At 42.6% G+C, this 25,571-nt stretch overlaps 1 protein-coding gene across 1 annotated transcript; it reads right to left on the bottom strand.

The window, feature by feature from the left end:
* Positions 1 to 410: 410 nt before the first annotated feature.
* Positions 411 to 23,462, bottom strand: HAS2 (hyaluronan synthase 2). The gene is made up of 4 exons (XM_073329342.1): positions 23,290 to 23,462; positions 10,067 to 10,693; positions 6,398 to 6,499; positions 411 to 1,887 (listed from the first exon to the last, which is right to left on the bottom strand). Exons 2-4 carry the CDS (start codon positions 10,691 to 10,693, stop codon positions 958 to 960), a joined length of 1,659 nt encoding a protein of 552 aa, XP_073185443.1. The 5' UTR covers positions 23,290 to 23,462; the 3' UTR covers positions 411 to 957.
* Between the last annotated feature and the right edge of the window lie 2,109 nt (positions 23,463 to 25,571).

Here is a 25,571-nt window from a genome sequence, read left to right as displayed (position 1 = left end):
AACAGGCCATTGTATACCCATGGCCATATGCCAAGACTGTAGTGTTCTCTTTAGAGAATCAGGGTTCCCTCTTACAATGTCCTCCAATAAAATTGCACATTTGTACCCCTTTGGCCTTTTCGTGCCTACAAATATGTTTCTATTCAAAACCTGACAACAATGTTGGCCTTTTTCGATACAATTAAATCAAAAGTTCAAGAAAACATTTAAATACTTTTCACAGAAATAACCATTCAGCAATTTAAAAAATGTAGAGAGACATTTTATTATTTTTGTTGTGAACAATATCAAAATCAACACGTTTTCACATTGTGGGCAGCTTTTTGGGGGGAGAGAGAGTGAATTCTTTCAAAACGTATTTAGAAGGATAGATAGAGAGCAAAATGTCAGGGAGGTGTTCTTTTGGCAGATAAGTAAAATATAAAATATGGAAATTTTTCAAAAAGTTGGTGTAAAAATACACACACACAAATAAGACAATAATATAAAAATACAGCTCAGCCAATGGCCTCTTAAAATTTACCTTTGGCATTACATTTGTCAGCCTAACACAAAAAGACCCTATAAAACAAAACTATTTAAAAGAGTTCATAAATTAGGTTGCAAGATCCTTTGCTTGATTCACCAAACTCCTTTCCTTCCTGTCCACCCACATAAGCATGACTAGTGAGGTATATAGAACGTAACACTGTCAGGCGTATGCACAATAAAAAAAAGTGCATAAACAAAGAAGTCCTCCCATTTTCCTGTGAACAGGTTGAATCTGTGTGGTTTTTTTCCCCCTTCAGAAAAAACAATGGTGTGTTTTTACTTTGGCAGGATGAACCCATAGAAACATGAACGTTTAAGTCCCAGCAGCAGTGATCCATTTCTCATGGTGACATTAATTCGATGCCACAAATACTATCAAGTTGTTGGGTTGCTTTAAAATTTTCTGTGTAACGTTCTGCAGAAACATCATACATCAAGCACCATGTCATACTGTTGCCCTTTCTTCCGCCTGCCACATTTGGTGATAAGAACCAAATACAAAGTCAAAAGCATAACCCAGTAGCATGCATAGAGTACTGTACCAATGATGAGAACAGTCTGTTTTGAATCGGAAAACGACTTTTTTGATTCCTTGCATATAGTGAAAATCACACCGCCGAGAAGGATTGTAAACCAAACAGATACTGGAATAAGTCCTATGAAATTGACGACAATGGTTTTTCTTCCTGATGTGCCCCACCCTGCTTTGTTTATGGTGGCTATTGCGAACATCTTCGCTGGAAGTAAACTTGACATGTACAACACTGAGTAGAGTGACATGAACACCATGACGATGTTCCCCCTAAGGCAGCTGGCAAAGGAAGACTTTACAAGGCCTACTAACTGAACTGTCAACAAGAAAAGGAGGATGTTCCAGATTTTCCCCCGGTAGAAAAGCTGAATGACTGTGGCAATGAGGAAGAAAGGAAAGAATCCAGTGATTACAGCTTCGTAAGTCATCCACAAATGATGCTTGTGGAACCACATTGCATTATACAGCCACTCTCTAAAGTATGATTTACTCCAGCGGGTCTGCTGGTTCAACCACCTTAGGTATTCTACAGGTGTTTCAGTAAGGCACTTTGATCTAGCTGTGTACTTTGTGGCATAACCCAGACTCAGCACTCGGTTAGTCAGATGTCTGTCATCTCCAAAACTACACTGGGAGCCCATGAATTCTTGATTGTACCAATCTTCCACAAATTCATGCAGTAAGGAGTTCCTGTACATTCCCAGAGGTCCACTGATGCACTGTACACAGCCAAAATAGGACTGACAGGCTCGTTCTATGTTAAATGCCATCCAGTATCTCACGCTGCTAAGAAAGGAGATCCAGGAATCATACTTGTTCAAAATCTGCAAGTAAAAGGAAATTTCAAAAATTAGCTCTTAAAAAATGGAAATATTTCTGGATCAGAAACTAACACTCATGAAGTGAATGGCACTAACCAAAATATGGGACAATGAATTGTGGGAAGAGCTGTCCACCTTGACAATTCAGGATAAACATCAAGAGTTACCATTAAAACGTCAGCACTTTAAACCAAGGGTTAGACTATCAATTCCTACCAAGCTGAATTGGCTCTTGCAGAAGCCATGCTTCCTCACTGACAGTGACTGTTCAGAGTCCCAGACATGTCTATTCAGAAGGGCATTGCTAGGGAGGTCAAAATAAACATTAAATAGGATCCTGTCCCACCAAAACTTCTCTCCCTTCTGTCCAAAAACAACATAAACCTTCCCCTCACTCCCACAAAGAATCACCCTCCCGACTCATTGATCTTCCTTTCCAGCCCCATGTACTGACTCTTCCTCTGTGCCACTCTGCCCATTCCCACTTAACAGACCCCAAAAGACTCCTGGGGACACACCCCCTGTTGTGCTCCATTTCTGCTGTGTGCCACAGAGCAGAAGCGCTGCTTAGGGACCATTCACCTCCCTCTCTGAGCTCACACTGTCTCCCACCTCCTTAACTCTCACACTCACAGGTAAGTGTAATGCCTGATTTGTTCTGAGCAGGGTGCAGCAGCAGGGAAGGTGGGCAGCAAGCTCAGACAGGGACTCAGGCCCAGGTATTTAGGTGCCTAACTCCCAGGCCCTGGGCCTCAGCTATTAGCTGTCTGGCCATCTGACCACATAGCTAGCAGGCTGCAAGAGTAAAGATATTTCTCCTTCATCCCATGTTAAAAGTCTACTGGGTGGAGAGGGAAACTAGAAGTTTTTTTTATAAAAACCGAAGACCAGTGAAACTGTTATTATGCATTTTTTTAAATAAATCCCATCAGAAGCAATTGTTTTGAAAGAAATAAACAGCCCTCTGTTGCATTTTCAACCCAAACATTGCAGCACTGAAAATGCACTAAAATGGGTGAACTTGAGTGGCTGGTGTTAAATTGATATGGATATAACAGGTATCACAGGATGATGATAATCAAGTGGACATGGTAATACCAGGGTGCAAAATATATAGGAATGATAGAGTAGGTTGTGCTGGTGGGGGAGTGGCACTATCTGTTAAAGAAAGCATAATCAAACATAGTAACAATGTTAAATTAATCAAACTGTACCATAGAATCTCTATGCATAGGAATTCCATGCTTGAATAATAAGAATATAGCAATAGGAATTTATACTACTGACTACCTGACTCGGATGGTGATGGTGACTATGAAATGCTAAGGGAGTTTAGAGATGTTACAAAAACAGAAAACTTGATAATAATGGGGGATTTCAACTATCTCCATATTGACTGGGGAACATGGCACCTCAGGATGAGATGCAAAGATAAAATTTCTAGATATCATTAATGACTGCTTCTTGGAGAAGCTAGTCAAGGAACACACAAGGTGAAGGCAGTTCTTGATTTAGTCCTAAATGACACACAGGATCTAATCCAAGAGATGAATATAGCTGAACTGCTTGGTAATAGTGACCATAACATAATTAAATTTAACATTTTTCTAGGGAGGAAAAGACCAAAGAAACCCATTACAGTAGTATTTAAGTTCAAAAAATGCAACTACAAAATGCAAATACAAAAATAAGGCGGCTAGTAAACGAAAATTAAAAGGAACAGTCACAAGAGTGAAATGCCTGCAAGCTGCATAGAAACTATTTAAAAATATAAAAGACACTCGTGTATGTATACCCCAAATAAAAAAATACAGTAAGAGGACCAAAAAATGTCACAATAACTAAACACCAGTGTAAAAGTGGCAGATAGAGGCATGCTTTAGAAATTGGAAGTCAAATCCTGTTGAGGAGAATAGAAAGAAACAAAAACTCTGGTAAATCAAGTGTAAAAGTATAATTAGACTGTCCAAAAAAAGAATTTGAAGAGCAACTAGTAGAAGAAACAAAAACTAACATCAATTTTTTTTTAAGTACATTAGCGGCAGGAAGTCTGCCAAACCATCAGTGGAACCACTGGATGACTGAAGTGCTAAAGGAGCACTCAAGGAAGACAAGACTGTTGGGGAGAAGCTAAATGAATTCTTTGCATCAGTCTTCACGGCAGAGGATGTGAGGGAAGATCTGCCACATCTGAGCCATTCTTTTTAGGTGAGTGATCTGATGAACTGTCCTGGACTGAGATGTCAATAGAGGAGGTTTTGGAACAAATTGATAAATTAAAACGTCACCAGAACCAGAGGGTAAGAGTTTTGAAGGAACTCAAATACGAAACTACTAACTGTGGGATGTAACATATTGCTTAAAACAACCTCGGTTTCAGATGCCTGGAGGATAGCTAATGTAACATCATTTTTTTAAAACAGGCTCCAGAGGGAATCCTGGCAATTGCAGGCCAGTAAGACTAACTTCAGTCCAAGGCAAATTGATTGAAACTATAGAAAAGAACAGAATGATGATATGTCGAGGAAGAGTCAACATGGCTTTTGTAAAGGGAAATCACGGCTCACCAATCTATTGCAATTCTTTGAGGGGTCAACAAACATGTGGACAAAGTTGATCCAATGGATATAGCATACTTGATCTTTCAGAAAGTGTTTGATAAAGTCCCTCACAAAAGGCTCTTAAGCAAAGTAGGCAGTTATGGTAAAAGATGGAAGGTCCTTCTCATGGATCAGTAACTGGTTAAAAGATAAGAAACAAAGGGCAGAAATAAATGGTTAGTCTTCTAGTAGAGAGGGGTAAAAAGTGGGGTTTCACCCAAGGATCTATACTTGAATGAGCGCTGTTCAATATACTCATAAATGATTTGGGAAAAGAGGTAAAAAGTGAGGTTGCAAAGTTTACAGACAATATAAAATTATTCAAGATCGTTAAGTCCAAAGCTAAGTGAAGAATTAGAAAGGGATGTCACAAAACTGTGTGCCTGGGCAACAAAATAGCAGATAAAATTCAATGTTGATAAATGCAAAGTAATGCACATTGGAAAACAATCCTAACTATACATACAAAATGATGGGGTCTAAATTAGCTGTTGCCACTCAAGAAAGAGATCATGGAGTCATCATGGATAGTTCTCTGAAAACAGCTGCTCAATGTGCAGCAGCAGTCAAGAAAGCGAACAGAGTGCTGGGAATCATTAGGAAAGGGATAGATAATAAGACAGAAAATATCAAAGTGCCACTACATAAATCCATGATACTTCCACACCGAATACTGTGTGCAGTTCTGTTCACCTCATCTCAAAAAAGATAAATTAGAATTGGAAAAAGTACAGAGAACGGCAACAAAAATGATTAGGGGTGTGGAACAGCTTCCACGTTAGTGAGATTAGAAAGCTTGGGACTGTTCAGTTTAGAAAAGAGATGGATGGCTAAGAGGGGATATGATAGAGGTCTATAAAATCATGAATGGTGTGGAGAAAGTGAAAAGGGAAGTGTTATTTACTCCTCATAACACAAGAACGAGGGGTCACCCAATCAAATTAATAGGCAGCAGGGTTAAAACAAACATGAGGAAGTACTTCTTCACACAACACACAGAATTGGTGGAACTCATTGCCAGGGGATGATGTGAAGGTCAAAAGCATAACAGGGTTCAAAAAAGAATTAAATAAGTTCCTGGAGTGTAGTTCTGTCAATGGCTATAGTCCACATGGTCAGAGAAGCAACCCCACGCTCTGGGTGTCCCTAAACTTCTGACTGCCAGAAGCTGGGACTGGATGACAGGGGATGGATCACTGGATATATTGCCCTCTTTTGTTCACTTCCTCTGTAGCCTCTGGCCCTGGCCGCTATTGGAAGACAAGATACTGGGCTAGCTGGACCATTTTTCTGAGCCAGTATGGCTATTCTTATATTCTAATGAAAATATCAGAGAATGTGACTACAAACAAAAGTGGAACTGACTTCAGTGATTTTTATTGTCCTAGCTCAGAGAAATACAAAAGTAAAACAGCATACAGAGTGACTAGTTTATGAGATTTCAAAAATACTTTAAGTTTTAATAATCAAAGCTGGAAATAGTAAAATAATTAATGGAGAGGAAGGGTGGTCTATTGGCTAGGGTGCTAATGTAACAGTCAGGAGATCCAGGTTCAGTTCCCTATTTTACCACAGACTTCCTGTGTAACTTTGGGCAAATCACTTAGGCCCAGATCCTCAAAAGCACTTAACTCCCATTGAAATCAGGTAGGTACCTAAATATCTATGAGGATCTGGGCCTACCTCACAGGGGTGTTGTGAGGCTAAATATATTATAAAGATTACAAGGTCCTTAGATACTATGGTAGTGATGAGTACCACCAGAGATAGAAAATCTCTTAAAATAAACAGGACTCTAAAATATTGCTACAAAATTCCCAATTCCTTGTGTTAATTCAAGTCTGGGGATAATTTTGTTTTAGAAATATTTGCTATTAATGCTGCTCAGTTAATCTGAAGTTCACCATATCCACCTGCACATCACCCCCAACTCCGCCAACCATTGGATCTTCCTCTAAAACCTTTACCATCTCCACCGACGAGGCCGGATCAAGCATTGTATCTGAATCACAAACCTATAAGTAACACAAAGAAAAAAAGAAAAAATGGAGTTAGGGAATGCACTAGAGAAGAAAATTAAAAATAAGAGGGAATATAGTGTTTCAGTGTACATATTAATAAAATCTCTGGAATTTGTATTGTTACTTCTGCTGAGGGCATTTGATATCAGACAACTAGATTTATCATTGAATGAAACAGAGCATTTGTCTGTGGTATAGTCACAAAGAATCTTCTATTTTCCATATTATCTGTATTTGTTTATTGGCACATTGGATCAGCTAATCTGAACAAGAGAGATATTATTTGAGAGAAGGCACTAAGACCCATATGAATCAAAACAAAACTTTTATGGATGGTCTGCAGTTTCCTGGCTGAGCTTTGGCACAGGGAAACCGGATGTGTTTGCACCCTGTTCAAATGTTTCCTATTCTCATAAGGGAGATCAATGAGGAGTTAACCCACAGATGCTTATGTAGATTAGCTAGGAGTCTAAGAAGAACCCCAATAGCACTTTCACTAAGAAAAGGGTTCAGCAATTCATGTGAAAGTACGTATTGTGGATTTCAGGACAAATTCACTTTTCAGTTTAGTTGCATGGAACGTTACAAATAATACAAAGATTTGACATTTGATATGAAAACTATTTGGTATTTTCTTCAGTAGTTTTATAAAAAAAAAAAAAGGAAAGGCTAAAAGCAGCAGGTCACCAATACATAGAGATATTGATACAGAAATGGATGATATTGATACACTCAGGATGGCCCACTTTTTTTTGGCACCCAACTTAAAGACACCTAAAAGGGGCCTAATTTTCAGAGGGTGGATGCTCAGTGCTGTCTTTGAGCAGGGGATTGGGCAAGATGACCTCCTGAAGTCTCTTCCAACCCTAATATTCTATGATTCTATGTCTGAAAATCAGACCTGTTTAAAGTGTCTTAAGTTGGTCACCCTAAAAATGAGGCACCCAGAATTACTAGCCACTTTTGAAAATCTTGCCTTCATTTGCAAAACAGCCATGCTTTCACTGTGTTGTGGGATACAACTGTTGTTACCAGACCCACTGAGACAGTTGTATTTGTAGTGTAGATGTGACTTTAGTTGACTTCATCATTCTTTAACATGACTCAGTGGTTGGCTTACTCTAGCGTTGAAGTTTCTAAGACACTCATCAGACTTCTTGAGTCAATGTCATGAGTCAGTCATGTACCCCCTATGAACAGGTGCTAAATAGACCTAGCAAGTGCTGGCAGCATCTCTGCGGGGAGGCACTTCCTTTTTCCCATTTTTCATAGATTCATAGATTCCAAGGCCAAAAGGAACTGCTGTGATAACCTAATGCAATCTCCTGTATAACACAGGCCATAGAACTTCCCCAAAAGAATTCCTAAAGCAGATTTTCTAGTAAAACATCCAGTCTTGATTTAAAAATTGTCAGTGATGGAGAATCCATCTCAACCCTTGGGAAATTGTTCCAGTGGTTAATTACTCTCACTGTTAAAAATGTTCACATTCTTTCCAGTCTGAATTGTCTAGCTTCAACTTCCAGCCATTGGATCATGTTATATCTTTGTCTGCTAGACTGAAGAGCCCATTATTAAATATTTGTTTCCCATGTAGATACTTATAGCTATTAATACTTTTGGCCATTGTTTCTTTAGCAAAAACACTTCACTACAGTTTTCCTGGACAGATGATATGAAAGATCCTGAACCAGCAAAATAGGAGATATGACAGGCCTGATTCTCCACTGTGCTTCTTGTGCAGCCATTTACATCCATGCAAAATGCTTTCAAATTAGAATAGCACTTTGCACCCTGATTGGACTACACAAGATTTGAGACCATGGAGGATCAGGCTCATCATGTTTAGGGAACAAACCAGTTTAATTTTTCTGAGGTGGGTTGGGGAAAGGTGGTTATTTACATTTTTATTTATTTATTCTCTGCTCTTTCCATCTGTTCATGTACCTATAAAATCCTGCTAAGAAACTCTTTCCTGTACCCCTCCACCTTCTCTGGCCTTTGAAGACCCTATGGTGTTGATCCAGCTACTCTGGTAGCTCCTTTGCAAGGCCTCAGATGGCATGATGTTCAAATCTTGCACACTTCGTCATGCAATGCATTCTGGATTAGCCCGAGAGTGTAAGCAACTAGAACACTGACCCTTCCAGAGCCCGGCAGAGAGGCTCCATAACTGGTTGACCATCAAAAGAGGATTTTTAAAGGTGAAACCCAGGGCAACTGACTTTCAGGTCCACAGGGAGGAAGGGGAGAGCCTCTAAAAAGCCTGAATTGCTTGAACAATCATCACAACTTCTCAGGGCTTAGTCAAAACCAAACCCTGAACCTTGTAAGGTTTATCCATTGCTAGTGGTGTTCAGTGTCAAAAAATGGCCTGATCCTGCAAACCTTACTCACCGGAGTAGTTTTTATTCATTGAAGGCAATAGAACCATTTCCAGGAGTGAGGAATACTTCTGTGCATGTGGATCACAGAATCAGGACCAAAACATAGGAAAACTTGTACAGAATCCAGGACAGCTTGAGACCAATCTGTCTTTGCAGCTTTGTAAATGGGGATAGGACTCTGCCTAATTCATTTTAAAGTGAACAGTGTGATTAAGGCTTTAAAGGCCAAGTTGTGGTGAGTGAGGTAATGCAGCTGTAAAAGATGAAGCAAATGCTACTTCTGGCCTTAGCTAAAGAATTTCTCATCTGTGTTTGTAAGAACTCCATTCCTTCTCTCTCCCCTTTTATTGAATAGTCCTAGCTGGCTTTGAAGGCTTAAAAATGTCTCCTTTTTACAGACTCTGTCAATGCTTTGAGATATTCCTGAGAATATTTCCTAATACAGGGGTCGACAATCTTCAGCATGCGGCCCATCAGGGTAATCCGCTAGTGGGCAATGAGACATTTTGTTTACATTGACCGTCCGCAGGCACAGCCCCCCGACAGCTCCCAGTGGCCGCAGTTCACCGTTCCTGGCCAATGGGAGCTGCGGGAAGCGGCGCGGGCCGCAAGGACATGCTGGCTGCTGCTTCCCACAGCTCCCATTGGCCGAACTGCAGCCACTGGGAGCTGCGGGGCAGCTGTGCCTGCGGACGGTCAATGTAAACAAAACGTCTCATGGCCCACACCAGCGGATTACCCTGATGGGTCATGTGCCGAAGGTTACCGACCCCTGCCCTAATAGGTTATTGCATGTTTGTATCCAGGGCATCTCCCAGAATGAAAAATTACCTCTGATCTCAATTTACATTGGCAAAGCAGTGATCTTCCAAAGCAGATAATTTTTTAAAAAACGTAACGATTTTGATAAGGGAGTACTAGTGTTAAATATCAGGAAATGCATCAGACTTCTCAAATAATAGTGCACAGATTTAGCATACTCACAGAAAGTCTAACCGTTTTAAAAGGTTACAAAATATGCTTTCAACGGTCATGCTGTTTTCAAATAGACTGAAAGGAGCACTGTGTTCATAAGGGACTAGGATGGGCTAAAGCATGCTGCATGAAATATACAAAAGCTGCTTTATGTCAAGGTATGTTTGAATTGGCATTGGCCTAGTGCTTTAATACCTACCTGTACATAATCCACACTTCTCCCCAGCGCTTTGAATGCTGTGTACATTACTTCTCTTTTTCCACCCCATTTCTGCATGATGCAAATACTTTTGTTGGATAGGACTAGTTGAGTTACGTGTTGCATACTCTCTTTATGTGACTCTTCTGTCTCACCTGGACCCTTCTCGTGAAAGTTATTCCTCCATATATAAGTGACAGATTTGTCCCTGCCCATGATTTCACTAAAAATGTCCATCATGTAAATGTCATCTTCTGAGTTCCCATCAATGACCATGATAACTTTAATTCCAGGGTAGGTCAATCTTTTCACTGAAAGTAAACATTTTCTTAAGTAGTCAGGATCCTCTTGATAGGCAGCAATACAAAGGGCAACTGTTTTGTTCAACTTTATTGGAGTCTCAAGTGATCTTTTCATTTTCCGGTGTTCTAAATAGGCAAATAGGCTTTGGATGATGAGATGAGATGCCAAAATAGCACCATAGAGTCCAAAAGAGAAATAGTAATTATCTGTTTGGATAAACTGGTAGCCAACAATGTAAGCAGCTGTGATTCCGAGCAGGAGGGAAACCCCAAAGAGCGTGGTTCCAAGTATTCTCAGGATACATATAAATCTCTCACAATGCATCTGCAACAAAACCAGAAAAATAATTAATGTGATTGCTGTTTCCTGCTACAGAGTGTAATCTGGGTGGTCTAATGGCTAAAACACAAGATGGAGAATCAGGAGATACAGGATCTGTTTCTGCATCATCTTGGCCAAGTTGTATCATCTCTGTGTTGCACTATTCCCAACTTGCAAAATTGGATGCCAATACTTCACAAATTTGTGAACATGTATAAGGTCCTCTAAGATCCTCTGACAAAAGGTGCTATCTATATAAGAATCTGATCCTAGAAACCTGGGCTTGCTAGATGAGACCTTAAGTATAATAGTATTGAAGAGACTTTTAAAAAATAGATGTCTGGCTAGTAATGTATGTGAATATATATATTCTATATATATAGGTGAACTCCCAGCTCTGTTGAAGTCATGGGAATTTTTGCCGTCGACTTCAATGGGATCAAGATTTTACCCTTTGAAGTCAATGGCAAAATACTCATCAGCTGCAATATAGCTGGGATTTTACCCAGTCTTTGCAATTCTGCAAAACTTCAGTTGATTCTGACAACTTTCTACATTTTTAGCTTAGCTGTCCCTTGTACCCCCTTTACTGAACTCCAAGGTATGCAAGATCTAACAAGTATGTAAGGTGCTAAGATATACAGCCTGGTGATAAATGGTATGTAAAAAAGTATGCAGGCAGGTAGGCAGATTAGCAGTATGGTATATTCCTGGCTTTCTTTCAATCACAGTCAAACCAACCATTTTATGCAACAGATTTCTTAAAACTAACATAAAACATGTAACATGTCTTCAAAGTCCTGATTCTCATTCTTAACTTTAACTGCATGCTTTGAATTTCATTTGATCTAAAGACATACGTGAGTGCTTTGCTGAATCAGGGCCTCTCTTTGTATTTTGGGCTCTTTCCTTTTCCATTATTCACATTTTCCCTACTGTTATCAGCTGGCATGCATGTTGATAATATTCATCACACCATCTGTTGGCCACAGTTGAATTTGGAACACCACCCTTTTACATCATATATGCCTGCAGACCATCCCCTGAAATACAGGGGGAAATTGCTACTAAACTGTAGCAATGCAGCTGTACTCAGCTGTTTACATTTCAGTCTGCAAAGTTACAGCCACGGGGAAAAAAATCTTTCAACAAAAAATAAACCACAGAATTTTAGGCTGAGAAAAAAAGCACTTCTTCCTTTTTGCTATTTTAAAGTGATATATTTCAATATGGGAGGAAGGTTCTGAAATTTACATTTGGAGACAATAGTAAAGTAAGTATCATAACCTGGACTCTATAACTAAAACTTGCTTGAATACCTAAAGCCGAATTTTGGCAGGTGCCATAGGTACACATCAGCAAATTTATGGCCAGCAGTAAGTCTGTTGACTGTAAATTGACAGTCCCTATTTTGACCTGTCTGAAATGTTGCAGAGAAGATCACTCCAAAAGCTTTCCATGACAGTAGTCTTAGGGTGTGTCTTCACTACCCGCCGGATCGGTGGGCAGCAATCAATCCAGCAGGGGTCGATTTATCGCGTCTAGTTTAGATGCAATAAATCGACCTCTCCTCCCAGCCCCCCGAGCGATCTCCCGTTGACTCCTGTACTCTAGCTCAGTAAGAGGCATAGGCAGTGTCGACGGGGGAGTGGCAGCAGTCGACTCACCACGGTGGAGACACCACAGTAAGTCGATCTCTACATTATTCACGTAGCTGAAGTTGCGTAACTTAGATCGATTTCCCCCCCACCCCACCCAGTGTAGATCAGGCCTTAGAGAAGCATTACAGAACATGACCATGAATGCCAAATGATAGGTGCATTAGAAATAAATGAATAAAATAAGTTAAATAATCTCATCTAGATTAGATGATCCTAAAGATCAGAATATGTGGTCCATGTGTTTATTCATCTTTCATGTAAACTGGTTCCCTGACAGCTGAACTCAAAAGGTTTTATCCGTCTTACACCTGGGCTGAATTTGTCTCAGTAATGACTCTTTTATAGCATGTTTACTCATTTTCCATCCATCTGTTCTCTGGCCCAACCCAGAATATTCCTGTTAGGGAGCAGGGGAGCAGGGGCCAATTCTGAAGCACTTAGAGGAGAGGAAAATGATCAGGAATTGTCAGCATGGATTCACCAAGGGCAAGTCATGCCTGACTAATCTAATTGCCTTTTATGACGAGATAACTGGCTCTGTGGATGAGGGGAAAGCAGTGGACGTGTTATTCCTTGACTTTAGCAAAGCTTTTGATACAGTCTCCCATAGTATTCTTGCCAGCAAGTTAAAGAAGTATGGACTGGATGAATGGACTATAAAGTGGATAGAAAGCTGGCTAGATCGTCGGGCTCAACGGGTAGTGATCAATGGCTCCATGTCTAGTTGGCAGCCGGTATCAAGCAGAGTGCCCCAAGGGTTTGTCCTGGGGCCAGTTTTGTTCAATGTCTTCATTAATGATCTGGAGGATGGCATGGACTGCACCCTCAGCAAGTTTGCAGGTGACACTAAACTGGGAGGAGTGGTAGATACACTGGAGGGTAGGGATAGGATACAGAGGGACCTAGACAAACTAGAGGATTGGGCCAAAAGAAATCTGATGAGGTTCAACAAGGACAAGTGCAGAGTCCTGTACTTAGGATGGAAGAATCCCATGCACCACTACAGACTAGGGACTGTCTAGGCAGCGGTCCTGCAGAAAAGGACCTAGGGGTTACAGTGGACAAGAAGCTGGATATGAGGCAACAGTGTGCCCTTGTTGCCAAGAAGGCCAATAGCATTTTGGGATGTATATGTAGGGGCACTGCCAGCAGATCAAGGAACGTGATCATTCCCCTCTATTCGACATTGGTGAGGCTTCATCTGGAGTACTGTATCCAGTTTTTGGCCCCACACTACAAGAAGGATGTGGAAAAATTGGAAAGCGTCCAGCAGAGGGAAACAAATATGATTAGGGGACTGGAACACATGACTTATGAGGAGAGGCTGAGGGAACTGGGATTGTTTAGTCTGCAGAAGAGAAGAATGAGGGGGATTTGATAGCTGCTTTCAACTAACTGAAAGGGGGTTCCAAAGAGGAGGATCTAGACTGTTCTCAGTGGTAGCAGATGACAGAACAAGGAGTAATGGTCTCAAGTTGCAGTGGGGGAGTTTAGGTTAGATATTAGGAAAAACTTTTTCACTAGGAGGGTGGTGAAGCACTGGAATGTGTTACCTAAGGAGGTGGTGGAATCTCCTTCCTTTGAGGTTTTTAAGGTCAGGCTTGACAAAGCCCTGGCTGGGATGATTTAGTTGGGGATTGGTCCTGCTTTGAGCAGGAGGATGGACTAGATGACCTCCTGAGGTCCCTCCAACCCTGATATTCTATGAGTCTGATACATTACAATAGAATTGAAGCAGTTATATGTAACTAACTTGCTACAGTACTGGTCATGTTATCATATTAATTCTCTCTTCCTATGAAATATATCTGCACAAAAATGCTGAGTTCTGCTGTGTTTCCAGCATAACTTCCCCTCAAAATATTTTCACAAGATCAAGAAGTGGGTTTCTGGACCTGATAAAACAGCAATTTTTTTCCCATCGAAAACGATCTAAACTAAATATAATATATATATAATATATTATGCATATTATATAATAACTAACTAAATATAATCTGATCTTAATCCTGGCTACAAAACTAATGCATACTTTGACCTAAATTTGTGGCTTTAGTGAACTCTCTTTCCCCTTTTATACATATAAACTAGGGTTTGACTTTTAACTGACTGACTGTCTGGGAGAGTCTGGAAAAAGCTGTTCAAGGAACGTTCTCAAGCTTTAGCATGTGGACTGTTGATGTTTTGCCCAGTAGACCTGATCTTTATCGGTTTGAATATACACAAAGAGAGAGGAGCCAAAAAGCCTCCACCCTGCTTTAAACATTTTGCCAAGGATCTTACAGGAAATTCACATTTTTACATGTCTGGGGCCAAAAAGGAGTGCTGAGTCAAACAGCACCATTCAGAGTAGGCAATTGCTCTGTCATAGACTTTTAAGGCCAATGGGAACTATTATGAACATAGTCTGGCCTTCTGCATAACTCTTAGCCACATCCTTAATCACACTTTGAACATGATTTTACTGAATTTTACATTTGAGCACAACTCCAAAACTATCAGAGAAACCAAAGACCTAACTCAGGAATGTGTTATTCCAATTTTACACTGCTGTAACTCCTGAATCAGGCCCAAGGTGGCAAGCATATAGTGAAGGTTAAGTGCCAGGTTTAACTTTTCAGATCACCATTTTTTTTCAGTGACTTCTTTAATACCCCTTTCTAAATTATGGCCTTAGGCCTAAATCCTGCAGACAACCATTAACTTCAACAGGAGTGCTGCCTAAATAAGACTGTTCAAAGGTGTCCAGATTTGGCCCTTTGTTTTGATTAAACCAGAAATTCCAGCCCTGATCCAGCTCCTGTTGAAGTCACTTGGGGCTTTGCCATTGACTTCAAAGAGAACAAGATCAGATCTATAAATACATGTATAAATTACTACGCTCATTAAGGGCTTCATCTGGAGCCTGTTGAAGTCAGAGAGAATCTTTGACTTAAGTGGGTTTTGGATCAGGCTCTCAGAGTGAAATCTTGTTGCCCATAGCATGGGATCATGGCCCAGATCCTCCAGGTATATAGGCAATGGAAGGTAGGAGCCTAAATATATTTGACAAACTGAGCCCAAGTGCCTAATCATGCACCATTAAAATCAAGGGGTACACAGCCTGCAGAGGCGAGCCTTCCAGCCCAGCTCAGCAGATTTGGGCTAGCAGGGTTTGCACTAATGCTCTACAAATAGGCCGGTAGGCAGCACTTTGAAGTTGCAGCTTGGGCTTGGGGCTGGGGCTGTGAAGCCTAAGGAGTAGGCGGGCTTGTATTTAGTTGTGACTCTGAGTTCCTTTCCCAGACCTGAGGAAGAGCTCCATGTGGCAGGATAGTGGGCCTCACTCGCCAACAGAAGTTGGTCCAATACAAAATATTACCTCCCCGACCTTGTCACTCTAATATCATGGGCCCAACACGGCTACAACTACACTGCAAATATCAAGCATAATGTCTGTTTACGTTAGCATGATGGTGTAAGTGCATGAAACATAGTGTTTCTCACCACTGCTAAGATTAAATAGATCTTACTCTACACTAGCCTTACCTGGCAGTGTAACTGAAACCTGAAATTCTACAGGGCTTTTCATAAAAGCTTCTGGATAAGAATGTGTGAACAACTATAGAAAGTGGAACTGTGGCATCTAATTTATAATTACGGTCCAGGTTGTGCCATTTTTACTCATGTTGTATAGTATGTTAGGTTCTGAATCAGGAAAACACTTCAATATGTGTTTAAGTTCACCCATATATCCAGGAGAACACTTAACTCTCAATGAGAGTTAGGCATTTGCTTAAAGTTAAGGGTGTCCTTAAGTGCTTTCCTGGCTAGGGATACTTTCCTGAATCAGGGCCTTACTCACCAAGTTATCCCATGGAATCGACGGGACTAGTGACATAAGGTACTGTTCCTCTTGAGTGAGGCTGGCGCAGTCTGGCCCTGAGAGCGTAAATCAGTTTCCATAGATGCAGAGGGGGTATTCCTCTCAGAGACCAATAGGAGCTGCACATGATCAGTGCATATGAAAAATGCAAAGGCCAGAAATGAGTAGGGCCCTACCACATTCATGGTCCACTTTGGTCAATTTCGCGGTCATAAGATTTTAGAAATCATACATTTCATGATTTCAGCTATTTAAATCTGAAATTTCACAGTGTTATAATTTTTCGGGCCCCTGACTATATGGGGGGTTGCCAGGTTATTTTAGGGGTGGTTGCGGTACTGCTACCCCTACTTCTGTGCTGCTGCTGGCAGCAGCGCTGCCTTCATACCTGGGCAGACAGAAAGCGGCAGCTGCTGGCCCTCCGAAGGCAGAGCCACTGCCAGCAGCAGCACAGAAGGAAGGATGTCATGGTATTGCCACCTTTACTTCTGTTCTGCTGCCTGCAGACTTGGGCCCTCAGTAAGGAGCCGCCACTCTCCAGCTGCCCAGCTCTGAAGACAGCAGTGCAGAAGTAAGGGTGGCATGATATGGTATTGCCACTCTTACTTCTGAGGTGCTGCTGGCAGGGTGCCGCTTTCAGAGCGGGGTGCCTGGCTCACAGCTGTCACTCTCCAGCTGCCCAGTTCTGAAGGAGGTGCAGAAGTAAAGGTGGCAATACTGTGACCCCCTTAAAATAACTTTGCAACCCCCCTCCATCCCTCCCCCCAACCAACACCCTTTTGGGTCAGGCTCCTCAATTTGAGAAACGCTGGTGTCCCCTGTGAAATCTGAATAGTATGGATTAAAAACACACAAAAGACCAGATTTCATGGGGGGAGACCAGATTTCACAGTCTGTGACGTGTTTTTCATGGCTGAGAATTTGGTAGGGCCCGAGAAATGAGAGTTCAATCTAATAAATAGATAAGAGAATAATAAATAGAATTGGGGAACAAAATATCACAAAAATAACACATATTGATATAAGAACACTTCAGCATTCACTACCATAGACCCCTTAAACATTTATGTAGCCAGTTTTCTCAAGTAGTGAAAACCTTCAGGTGGTCCTCTCCATCTGCTAATATAGGATTTGGATCTGGTGACTATTAAAGGAGGTCAAATTAAAGTCAGACTTGTTTGCAACACATGGGATGTAGCTCACTACATCAGCTGTTGTAAGAGAAGTCCCTAATGTGCAATGCACACACAGCTTTTCAGAGGAAACCCTGAGCCACTTTTCCCCCCCAAAAGATTGAAAACAAGAAGGGTGAGATATAAGGTCACAAATACAAAGGAAACTATGTGGGGGGTTTTGTTAGTTTGTTTTTTAATAACTTCTTAGCCATTTCAAATTTTCTGGGATAAGCTTTAAAAAAGGAGGATTAACTTTACAGTATGATCATGATACTATTTGGGAACGTTTGTAATTGGGTTTTGAAATAGAATACTCATGGGGGTGGGGGGAGTTAGGATGCTTTGGAATTTAAAGTTTGGTCAAAATGTGGTTCTGAACATCAAATGAGATTACAAATACTGCAAGCCATAATATTTCATTGCTTTTTCTGATGAACACCACTGAAATAGTTAAACCTCTGTAGTACAAAATGGCCCTGATCTAGGGACATAGCTTAAAATTAAACACTCTTTATAAAGCAGAGTCATTTCCAGTTTTGCCCTAGTAAAAATGTATCCAAGTTGTATGATACTTTTTAACCTTTACAATTATATTATACTGAATAACATTTCCTGGAAATGTAAGGGACACAACAGATTAATCACACAATTTAGTTTCTCATGTGTTCAAGAAGGATAGTGATACTGACCTTCCTAGTAAAGCACTAAAGTGCTTTGAGATCTACTGATGAATAGTTCTATATAAGAGCTAAGGATTTGATTTGTATCTCTTCTCAGTGTCATTCAGAATCCACCAGTTTTGTAATTTAATCTTTCTCTCTCTCTCTCCCCCTACCATATGTCAGTCCAAACCTTGCTCACCTTACCCACATGAGTAATTCAATTGATTTGAATGTAATTATTAAGATGAGTAAAGCAAGTCCTATAGTCCTTACTCAGGCTAATATTCTTGTTGATATCTATGAGATATGATCACAAAAGGTTTTAATGTCTCACACACATATCAATATATAAACAGATCTCCCACTGATGTCAGCAGGAGTTGTATGTATACAGCCAAGGGAAGAATTTAGTTAGCCCTTTATAAGCCAAAACTTGATTTCCTTACCCATGTGACGAGTTGGTTTTGGCTTTAGTAAAACAACTAGGTCTGGCCAGTGTGTATGTGGGTGTGTCTAAGAGTATATACACAGATTGATATATGCTGTAATGTGTATATATACACAAACACTGTATATACACATATAGTGTAAATGGTATCTGATTATTATGAATTGGCATCCAATTTAAAGAAATGTAGATGTATTTTGACAGCATAATAAATACTTCAACTTTGAAGTACAAATGATTCCATAAAATATGAATTATAAGCATAAAATAACTGTCCACATTCCCTCTTCCAGTTTACAGCTGGCAGAGGGGAAACAAAAGTTATGTTACATCTGTACATCTTTGTATCAACAGAGTTACCATAGCTGTTGTTTAGAGTTATTTGTCACTTCTAGATTTTACATACCATTTATCTTTTCAAAAGGGTCCACATAAGACTAAAGTTAAACCTGGTTTTAGATTAAATAGAAAGAACAGGATAGCATATCAGAATTAATGACAACAAACTGTGCCTGCCTTTAGAAGTTTTTGAATACTGGACCAAGAATCTTCTCTTTCTACTCACTACTCCTCCAAAAAACTACACAAATGTATTCGCTTATGAGCCTTAGCAAGGCCTCTGTTGTTTGTTAGTTCTGTCCCTGATGTAAACAATGGTGACAAACTCATAGGGTTATGCAAAGGTAAGCCATGCTTGTACAAAAAAAATCTATTTTATCAATCGTTTCCAGTTTACCTGTCATGCAGTTTAGGTAAGTATTTGGAGTTAAACACTTTAGCGGTTCTCAATTTGTTGGCAGGGACCCCAAAGTGGGTTGGGACCCAATTTTAATGGGGTCACCAGGGCTGGCTTTAGACTGGCTGGGGCTTGGGGCTGAAGCCTGAGCCCCACCGCCCAGGGTGACCAAGGGCTTCAAGGGAGGCCCCCTGCCTGGGGCTGAAGCACTTGGGCTTTGGCACTCCTGAGGCGGTGGAGCTCGGGCTAGCCCCTCCCCTCTGCAGTGGGACTCAGGTGGGTTCAGGCTTCAGTCTGCCCTTCTGGGACCATGTAGGGAGTTGCAATGCAATGAAGTTTGAGAACCCCTGAACTAATTACATAGTAGTAATGCATGTTACCCACCTTAAATAAATTTGATTGGTGTTTATATCTTTGTGATCTTATAATTTATTTACTGCTTATTCATAGATCATAGGCCATACCCTACTGGACTGACTCATGTGAATGGTCCCATCACCTTTAATACAGGAATCATTTGGCCCTGTGTATATAACTATGGAGGAGGAGACAAAATAATTTGTTTCCTCCAATGCCGTAAATATGTATGGCCAAATTATCTGCTAGTGTACATGTGTGAAAAGAAAAGGAGTACTTGTGGCACCTTAGAGACTAACCAATTTATTTGAGCATGAGCTTTCGTGAGCTACAGCTCACTTCATCGGATGCATACCGTGGAAACTGCAGCAGACTTTATATACACAGAGAGATCATGGAACAATACCTCCTCCCACCCCACTGTCCTGCTGGTAATAGCTTATCTAAAGTGATCATCAAGTTGGGCCATTTCCAGCACAAATCCAGGTTTTCTCACCCTCCACCCCCCCACACAACACACAAACTTTGTGTGTGGGGGGGGGGGGTGGAGGGTGAGAAAACCTGGATTTGTGCTGGAAATGGCCCAACTTGATGATCACTTTAGATAAGCTATTACCAGCAGGACAGTGGGGTGGGAGGAGGTATTGTTCCATGATCTCTCTGTGTATATAAAGTCTGCTGCAGTTTCCACGGTATGCATCCGATGAAGTGAGCTGTAGCTCACGAAAGCTCATGCTCAAATAAATTGGTTAGTCTCTAAGGTGCCACAAGTACTCCTTTTCTTTTTGCGAATACAGACTAACACGGCTGTTACTCTGAAACCTGTACATGTGTGAAATTCCATTGAAGTGCTGTGTCCTTGTGTACTAGCAGAGAATTTGGTCCGTGGTATATGGGCAAGTGTGTAAGAAGAGTTACAGGCTTGGCATGGAATCCTGGCTCCACAGAAGTTAATGGTCAATGGCATGAAATCTTGGCTCCACAGAAGTCAATGACCAATTGACTTCATTGTGTCTAAGTTTTCACCCATGACTCTTTAGTATTTGAAGGAGAGATGCTATCTTGAAACTAATACTTTAATATTAATATGGTCATTTTAAAATGTCCAAAGCCCCAAAAGACTAAGAACTGGATCCTGCAAACTCTTTTTCCTGTTGAGTTGCATGAGGAGTCCCATTCAATGTAATGAAATGGTGTCCCTAGCCTCTGTTTGCCAGAAACTGGGATTGTTCTGTTCATTCCCTTTGGGGCAGCTGCCATTGGCCACTGTCAGAGGACTGGATACTGGGCTTGATGGACCTTTGGTCTGACTCATTATGGCGGTTCTTATGTTCTAATGAGATTACTCATGCAAGTATGTGTGTGCAGTCACACACAACTGCAATAACGTATGGAGGCACTCATGCTGAATGCCTCAGTGTGTACTAGTGAAAACGTTTGTTTTCATTTTGAAAACTGTGATATGTATTAATATTTTAAAGTAAGCAAACATTAAGAGTCTGTACAGCTTCTACCAATGTGTGACAAGGAAACCTCTGATCTCTTCTATCTTGTCACTGGAAGACCAACTGAAATTTGGAACTCGGTTCTCTGCTATTTTAGATGGAGCATCTGCATAATACATAAAATTAAATTCAAAATAAAATTAACGTAACACTTTCATGGCAGGAGCGATGTAGGAACATTAATCCATAATGACCTCCACATCAGTATGTTGTTTTGTGTTGTCTGCGTGGTTCCGAAGTGTGCATGGGGCAGATTGCGATCTCTCTTGCACTGGGGCAAATATGCAGAAGCTCCGTTGAAGTCAATAGGGGCTAATCAGGTTAAGGGAGATCACAATCTGGCTCCTGGGCTGGTCTCCCCCAGGCACTTATGTATCTCCCAGGCTGCAAACCTTTTAAGCAAGGGAAGCTGAGTGCTCGTTGCACAGTGCTCCAGGGCTCTTTGCCAGAGAGCAGCTCCATTTCCTAAAGCGGCACATGCCAAAGGGCTAGAAAGCACCAGTCTCCCAACTCCTGTCCTCCCCCAGCGAACTCCCCCTCCCCCGACTGAGCTAGCGAGCCCTGGGCTCGGACCTCCACTTCCCGGGGAACCCCCCTGCCGCAGGCATTAGCCAATCAGGGAGAGGCGGGCTCTTGCATCACAGGGGGGCGGCCCCTAATGCAGTGACCTCAAAGGTATTCCCCGCTCTGCCACGTGGGTTGCCGCTTGTAAATGTCTTCCCCCGGCGGCGCTGGCTCGGCGGCGGCCGGCTGGAGCAGCGGGCCGGGGAGCGGAGCCGGCGCTCGCTGGGCGCCGGCGTTTCTTGACCCCGTGCGGCGGCCGCGGCTCTCCCTGCCCGGTACGTAGCCCAGGCCGGGGCGCCTCCTGCGCCGGGGAGACCCGCCTCCCGCTGGCGTTGAGCCACTGCCGGGCGTGGGATGGGCTCCCGCAACACCGTGACAGCTGGACCCCGCGGAACGTGACACCGGGGGCTGTCCCTGACACCCCCGCCGCTCGCCCCCTGGCTGCACCACGTCTTGGGCCAGATCCGCCCTCCTGCTCCCCCCCCGGGGCGCGTTTGGGGGGGGGTTCCTCCTGCGGACGGGGGCACAACGAAGGGGTGTCGCTCCAGTGGTGGGGCTCGGCAGCCCGCCTGCCAATCAGCCTGTCCCCGATTTGCTCTTAAAACACGTGCCTAGCTCGCTGGGTGGCATGCCACGTATCTCCCCCTCCCCAACCACACACACGCGCGAACCCATTCAAACTGGCGTGGCTGGGACTTGTGACCGCTGGCATCGGAGCCCAGCAGGGCTGCTCCGAGTTACACGCTCCTCCTCAGCCTGTGCAGCCACCGGGCGCCTTAGGGGAGGTGCTAAAAGTTTTCCTGGTAGTGGTAGGTTCTTCTCCCCTCCTCCCCCCTCCGAGGCTCCCCCCCCCCCGAAACTGCCTTCTCTCTCCCCACTTTTCAGAGTAGCAGCCCTGTCAGTCTGTATTCGCAAAAAGAAAAGGAGGACTTGTGGCACCTTAGAGACTAACCAATTTATTTGAGCATAAGCTTTCCTGAGCTACAGCTCACTTCATCGGATGCAGTGATCTAAGTTCATCTCTAAGGTGCCACAAGTACTCCTTTTCTTTTCTCCCCACTTTGTATTTCAGCGAGACGTCTTGATCGCGTTTGCGCCCTCTGAGGTGGGGCTGGAGGACACCCCCCCCCTCCCAGCTCCCTCCCCACTCGGCCTCCCTGCAGCCCCATCCCTGCCTGTGCTCCTGTCACGTCCCCCATCCCCTGAACGCACAGCGGAGAGGGAGGGGATCACGGTCATGTTTGCACAAGTGTATAAATGACTACACTGTGTGCAATCCAAAAACCCAGCAGCAGGCTGGATATGGTGCGTGAGGATGGCCGGGGAGGCTCCAGCTCCAACGCACCTTTGCAGCTTACCGTGCCCCGCTTTTCCAGCGGATAAAGAGCGTGAGCTCGGCAAGGTCTAAAGCATGTTTTTAGGTGAGAGGTTAGTCTACAAAATGCATCAAGGCAACTCTGCATTCTCGTTCATTGCCAGAATAGGTGTGCATGAGGGGAGGGTAAATACCCCCCACATACCATTCAGATGCATATAAATCGATCTCAAGTCCCCTTTGCAACAACTTTAATTCGAAGTTTAAAACGGTTTGTTCCTCTTGAGACGAAATAAATATAAATCACGTACCTTGTTTGTCCTTTGCTCATAAAGGGTCCTCGGCTTGCTGGGTGGTCTTGTATTTTGTAGCTCCTGCGGAACAGTTTCCAGGATTGAGGTAACAGATCAAATCGCGGGGGTCTCAAGGATTGAGCATCAAGGAGAAATACAAATAATCATTGGAAATTATTCACTCGCCCTCATTTCTCTCCCACGTGTTTTCCCTCCCTCCCCCCTTTTCCTTTCTCTGCTTCAGTTTCTAGCTCAAAAGTTTCTCTCTTAAAAAAAAACAAACAAAAAAACAAAACACACGGCTTCGAAATAATCGACGTGAGGCTTGTTTCTGGCGCTCGAGCGCACGGTCCTGTTTGAAACGCCAGTCGCCAGGAGCCCGGAGAAGCGGCGGGCTCTGAAAGTCGCGGGATGGGCAGCATCAATCGCCGAAAGTCTCTGTGGTGATGCCTCGCAGCTCGAGCGCCTGGGTCAGTGAGGCGCAGCAGCGGCGGGCGGGCGGGTAATATTTTCCAGACGTCTTGACTTTTCCTTTCCTGCCGTTGCTTTTCTGCCTCCTCCACGTTATGGGGTCTTTTAACAAGTGAGACTTGGAGGTTGTTTTAATAGGGCGGAGGATGGGGACAGGGAGGAGGAAGGGAGGTCCTGTGGGGAGGGGTGGGGGGGGGGAGGAAGAACTGCCCATTCGGACTAAGTTGGGTCTAGAACCAGTTCAACGGAGTGAATTCAATTAGCCTACCGGCAAACATTTGCAGAAAAATGCAATACACATATGTTGTCACCACCTGATTTCCTCTTCACGTACAGCAGGTCGGAAAGGAGAGCCTTGCTTTTAAAATCCCTTGAGCTGTATTTGCATGCTGGGGCTGCAGAAGTTTCTCCTGCGACCATACTTCACACAGTACAGTTCTTATAAGTGAACTGCGTCTATGGATTTATGAATTAATGGTCTCTTCTTGATCTGAATTAACTTCAGTTTCTTGATCTATCCAAGCTTCTAGGATTACCTCACGCTCACTGTCTCTCCAACTACTTGCACTAAGAAATAACATTGAACCTTCCCACTAGCATGGCTGACTTCTGCAGATGTAGTTTCCAGAAACTCGGAAATAAACCATATTGTTTAAATAGATAAGCCTCAAATTGTCATAGGAGGTTTGCCCAAGAATCTTTATACTGATCTGTCTCTCTCTCTCCGTCTATACATGTATTGTAAGCTTGCAGTTAACTCTAATAATCTATTCACGTGGTTAACTGCAACCCTTCCATCAGCTTCCAGAGTCACAGTGACCTGTAAATATTATTAGCTCTGATATAGGAGATCGTTATCTTTATGTCCCTTTGCTACTTCATTGTAAATTTTCTCAGATCCGGAGAGCGTTTTTTTTTCCTGGGGAAGCCTGGAAGTTATTCAAAAGGACCACTAGGTGGCACTGTTTAGGAAATAATAAGAAGTAAGATACACATGCTGAGTGGAGAATCACAGCAGCCAGCCATCAATAGGTTGTTAAAATAGACAGGGTAAACGTGGGTGAACATATATATACACACATATACACAGCCTAACAGATACTGGTGTACATGTAACAGTTGTATCTTTTGAGGGCAGGGATCATTTTAATTTTTATCTTAAGCCATGCTGTTTTCTTTCGTCTTGATAAGGTAGTTACTGGGCTAGACGTTCTTTTAAGTCTACAGACCTGGTCATGTTTAATCACAGTTGTGAAACATGATTGTGACTCTTCACTGAGTTATTATCACCGTTCATATTTGCTAGTGTGGGGGAGGAACAACCATGCATGCTCTAATCATGCTAAAAGAAAAGGAGTACTTGTGGCACCTTAGAGACTAACCAATTTATTTGAGCATAAGCTTTCCTGAGCTACAGCTCACTTCATCGGATGCATACTTAGGAAACTATTTTAAGTCCGGTGGGAATGTTGAAATGCCAATAGTGATTCTGGATGACCCAGTTTACCTCTTGCTCCCATGGCTCATGAAGCCATATACCAGCCACCTCAGCAGCACCAAGGAGCATTTCAGCTACAGGCTTAGCAGGTGCAGAATGACAGTTGAATGCGCCCTTGGCCATTTGAAGGGTCCCTAGTGTTGTTTACTTTCAAGATTGGAACTCAATGACAAAAATACCCCAATGGTTATAGATGTCTGCTCTGTTCTGCATAATATCTGTGAAGCCAAGGGGGAAAAGTTTCCCCTAGGGTGGAGGGCAGAGGTGGCGCAGCTGTCTGCTGAATTTGAACAGCCAGATACCAGAGCTATAAGAAGAGCTCAACACAGAG

The sequence above is a fragment of the Lepidochelys kempii genome, chromosome 2, assembly GCF_965140285.1.
Source record: "Lepidochelys kempii isolate rLepKem1 chromosome 2, rLepKem1.hap1, whole genome shotgun sequence".
NCBI lineage: Eukaryota > Metazoa > Chordata > Testudines > Cheloniidae > Lepidochelys > Lepidochelys kempii.
The sequence above is the reverse complement of the archived record's forward strand: the minus strand, read 5'-3'. Positions and strand labels throughout refer to the sequence as shown.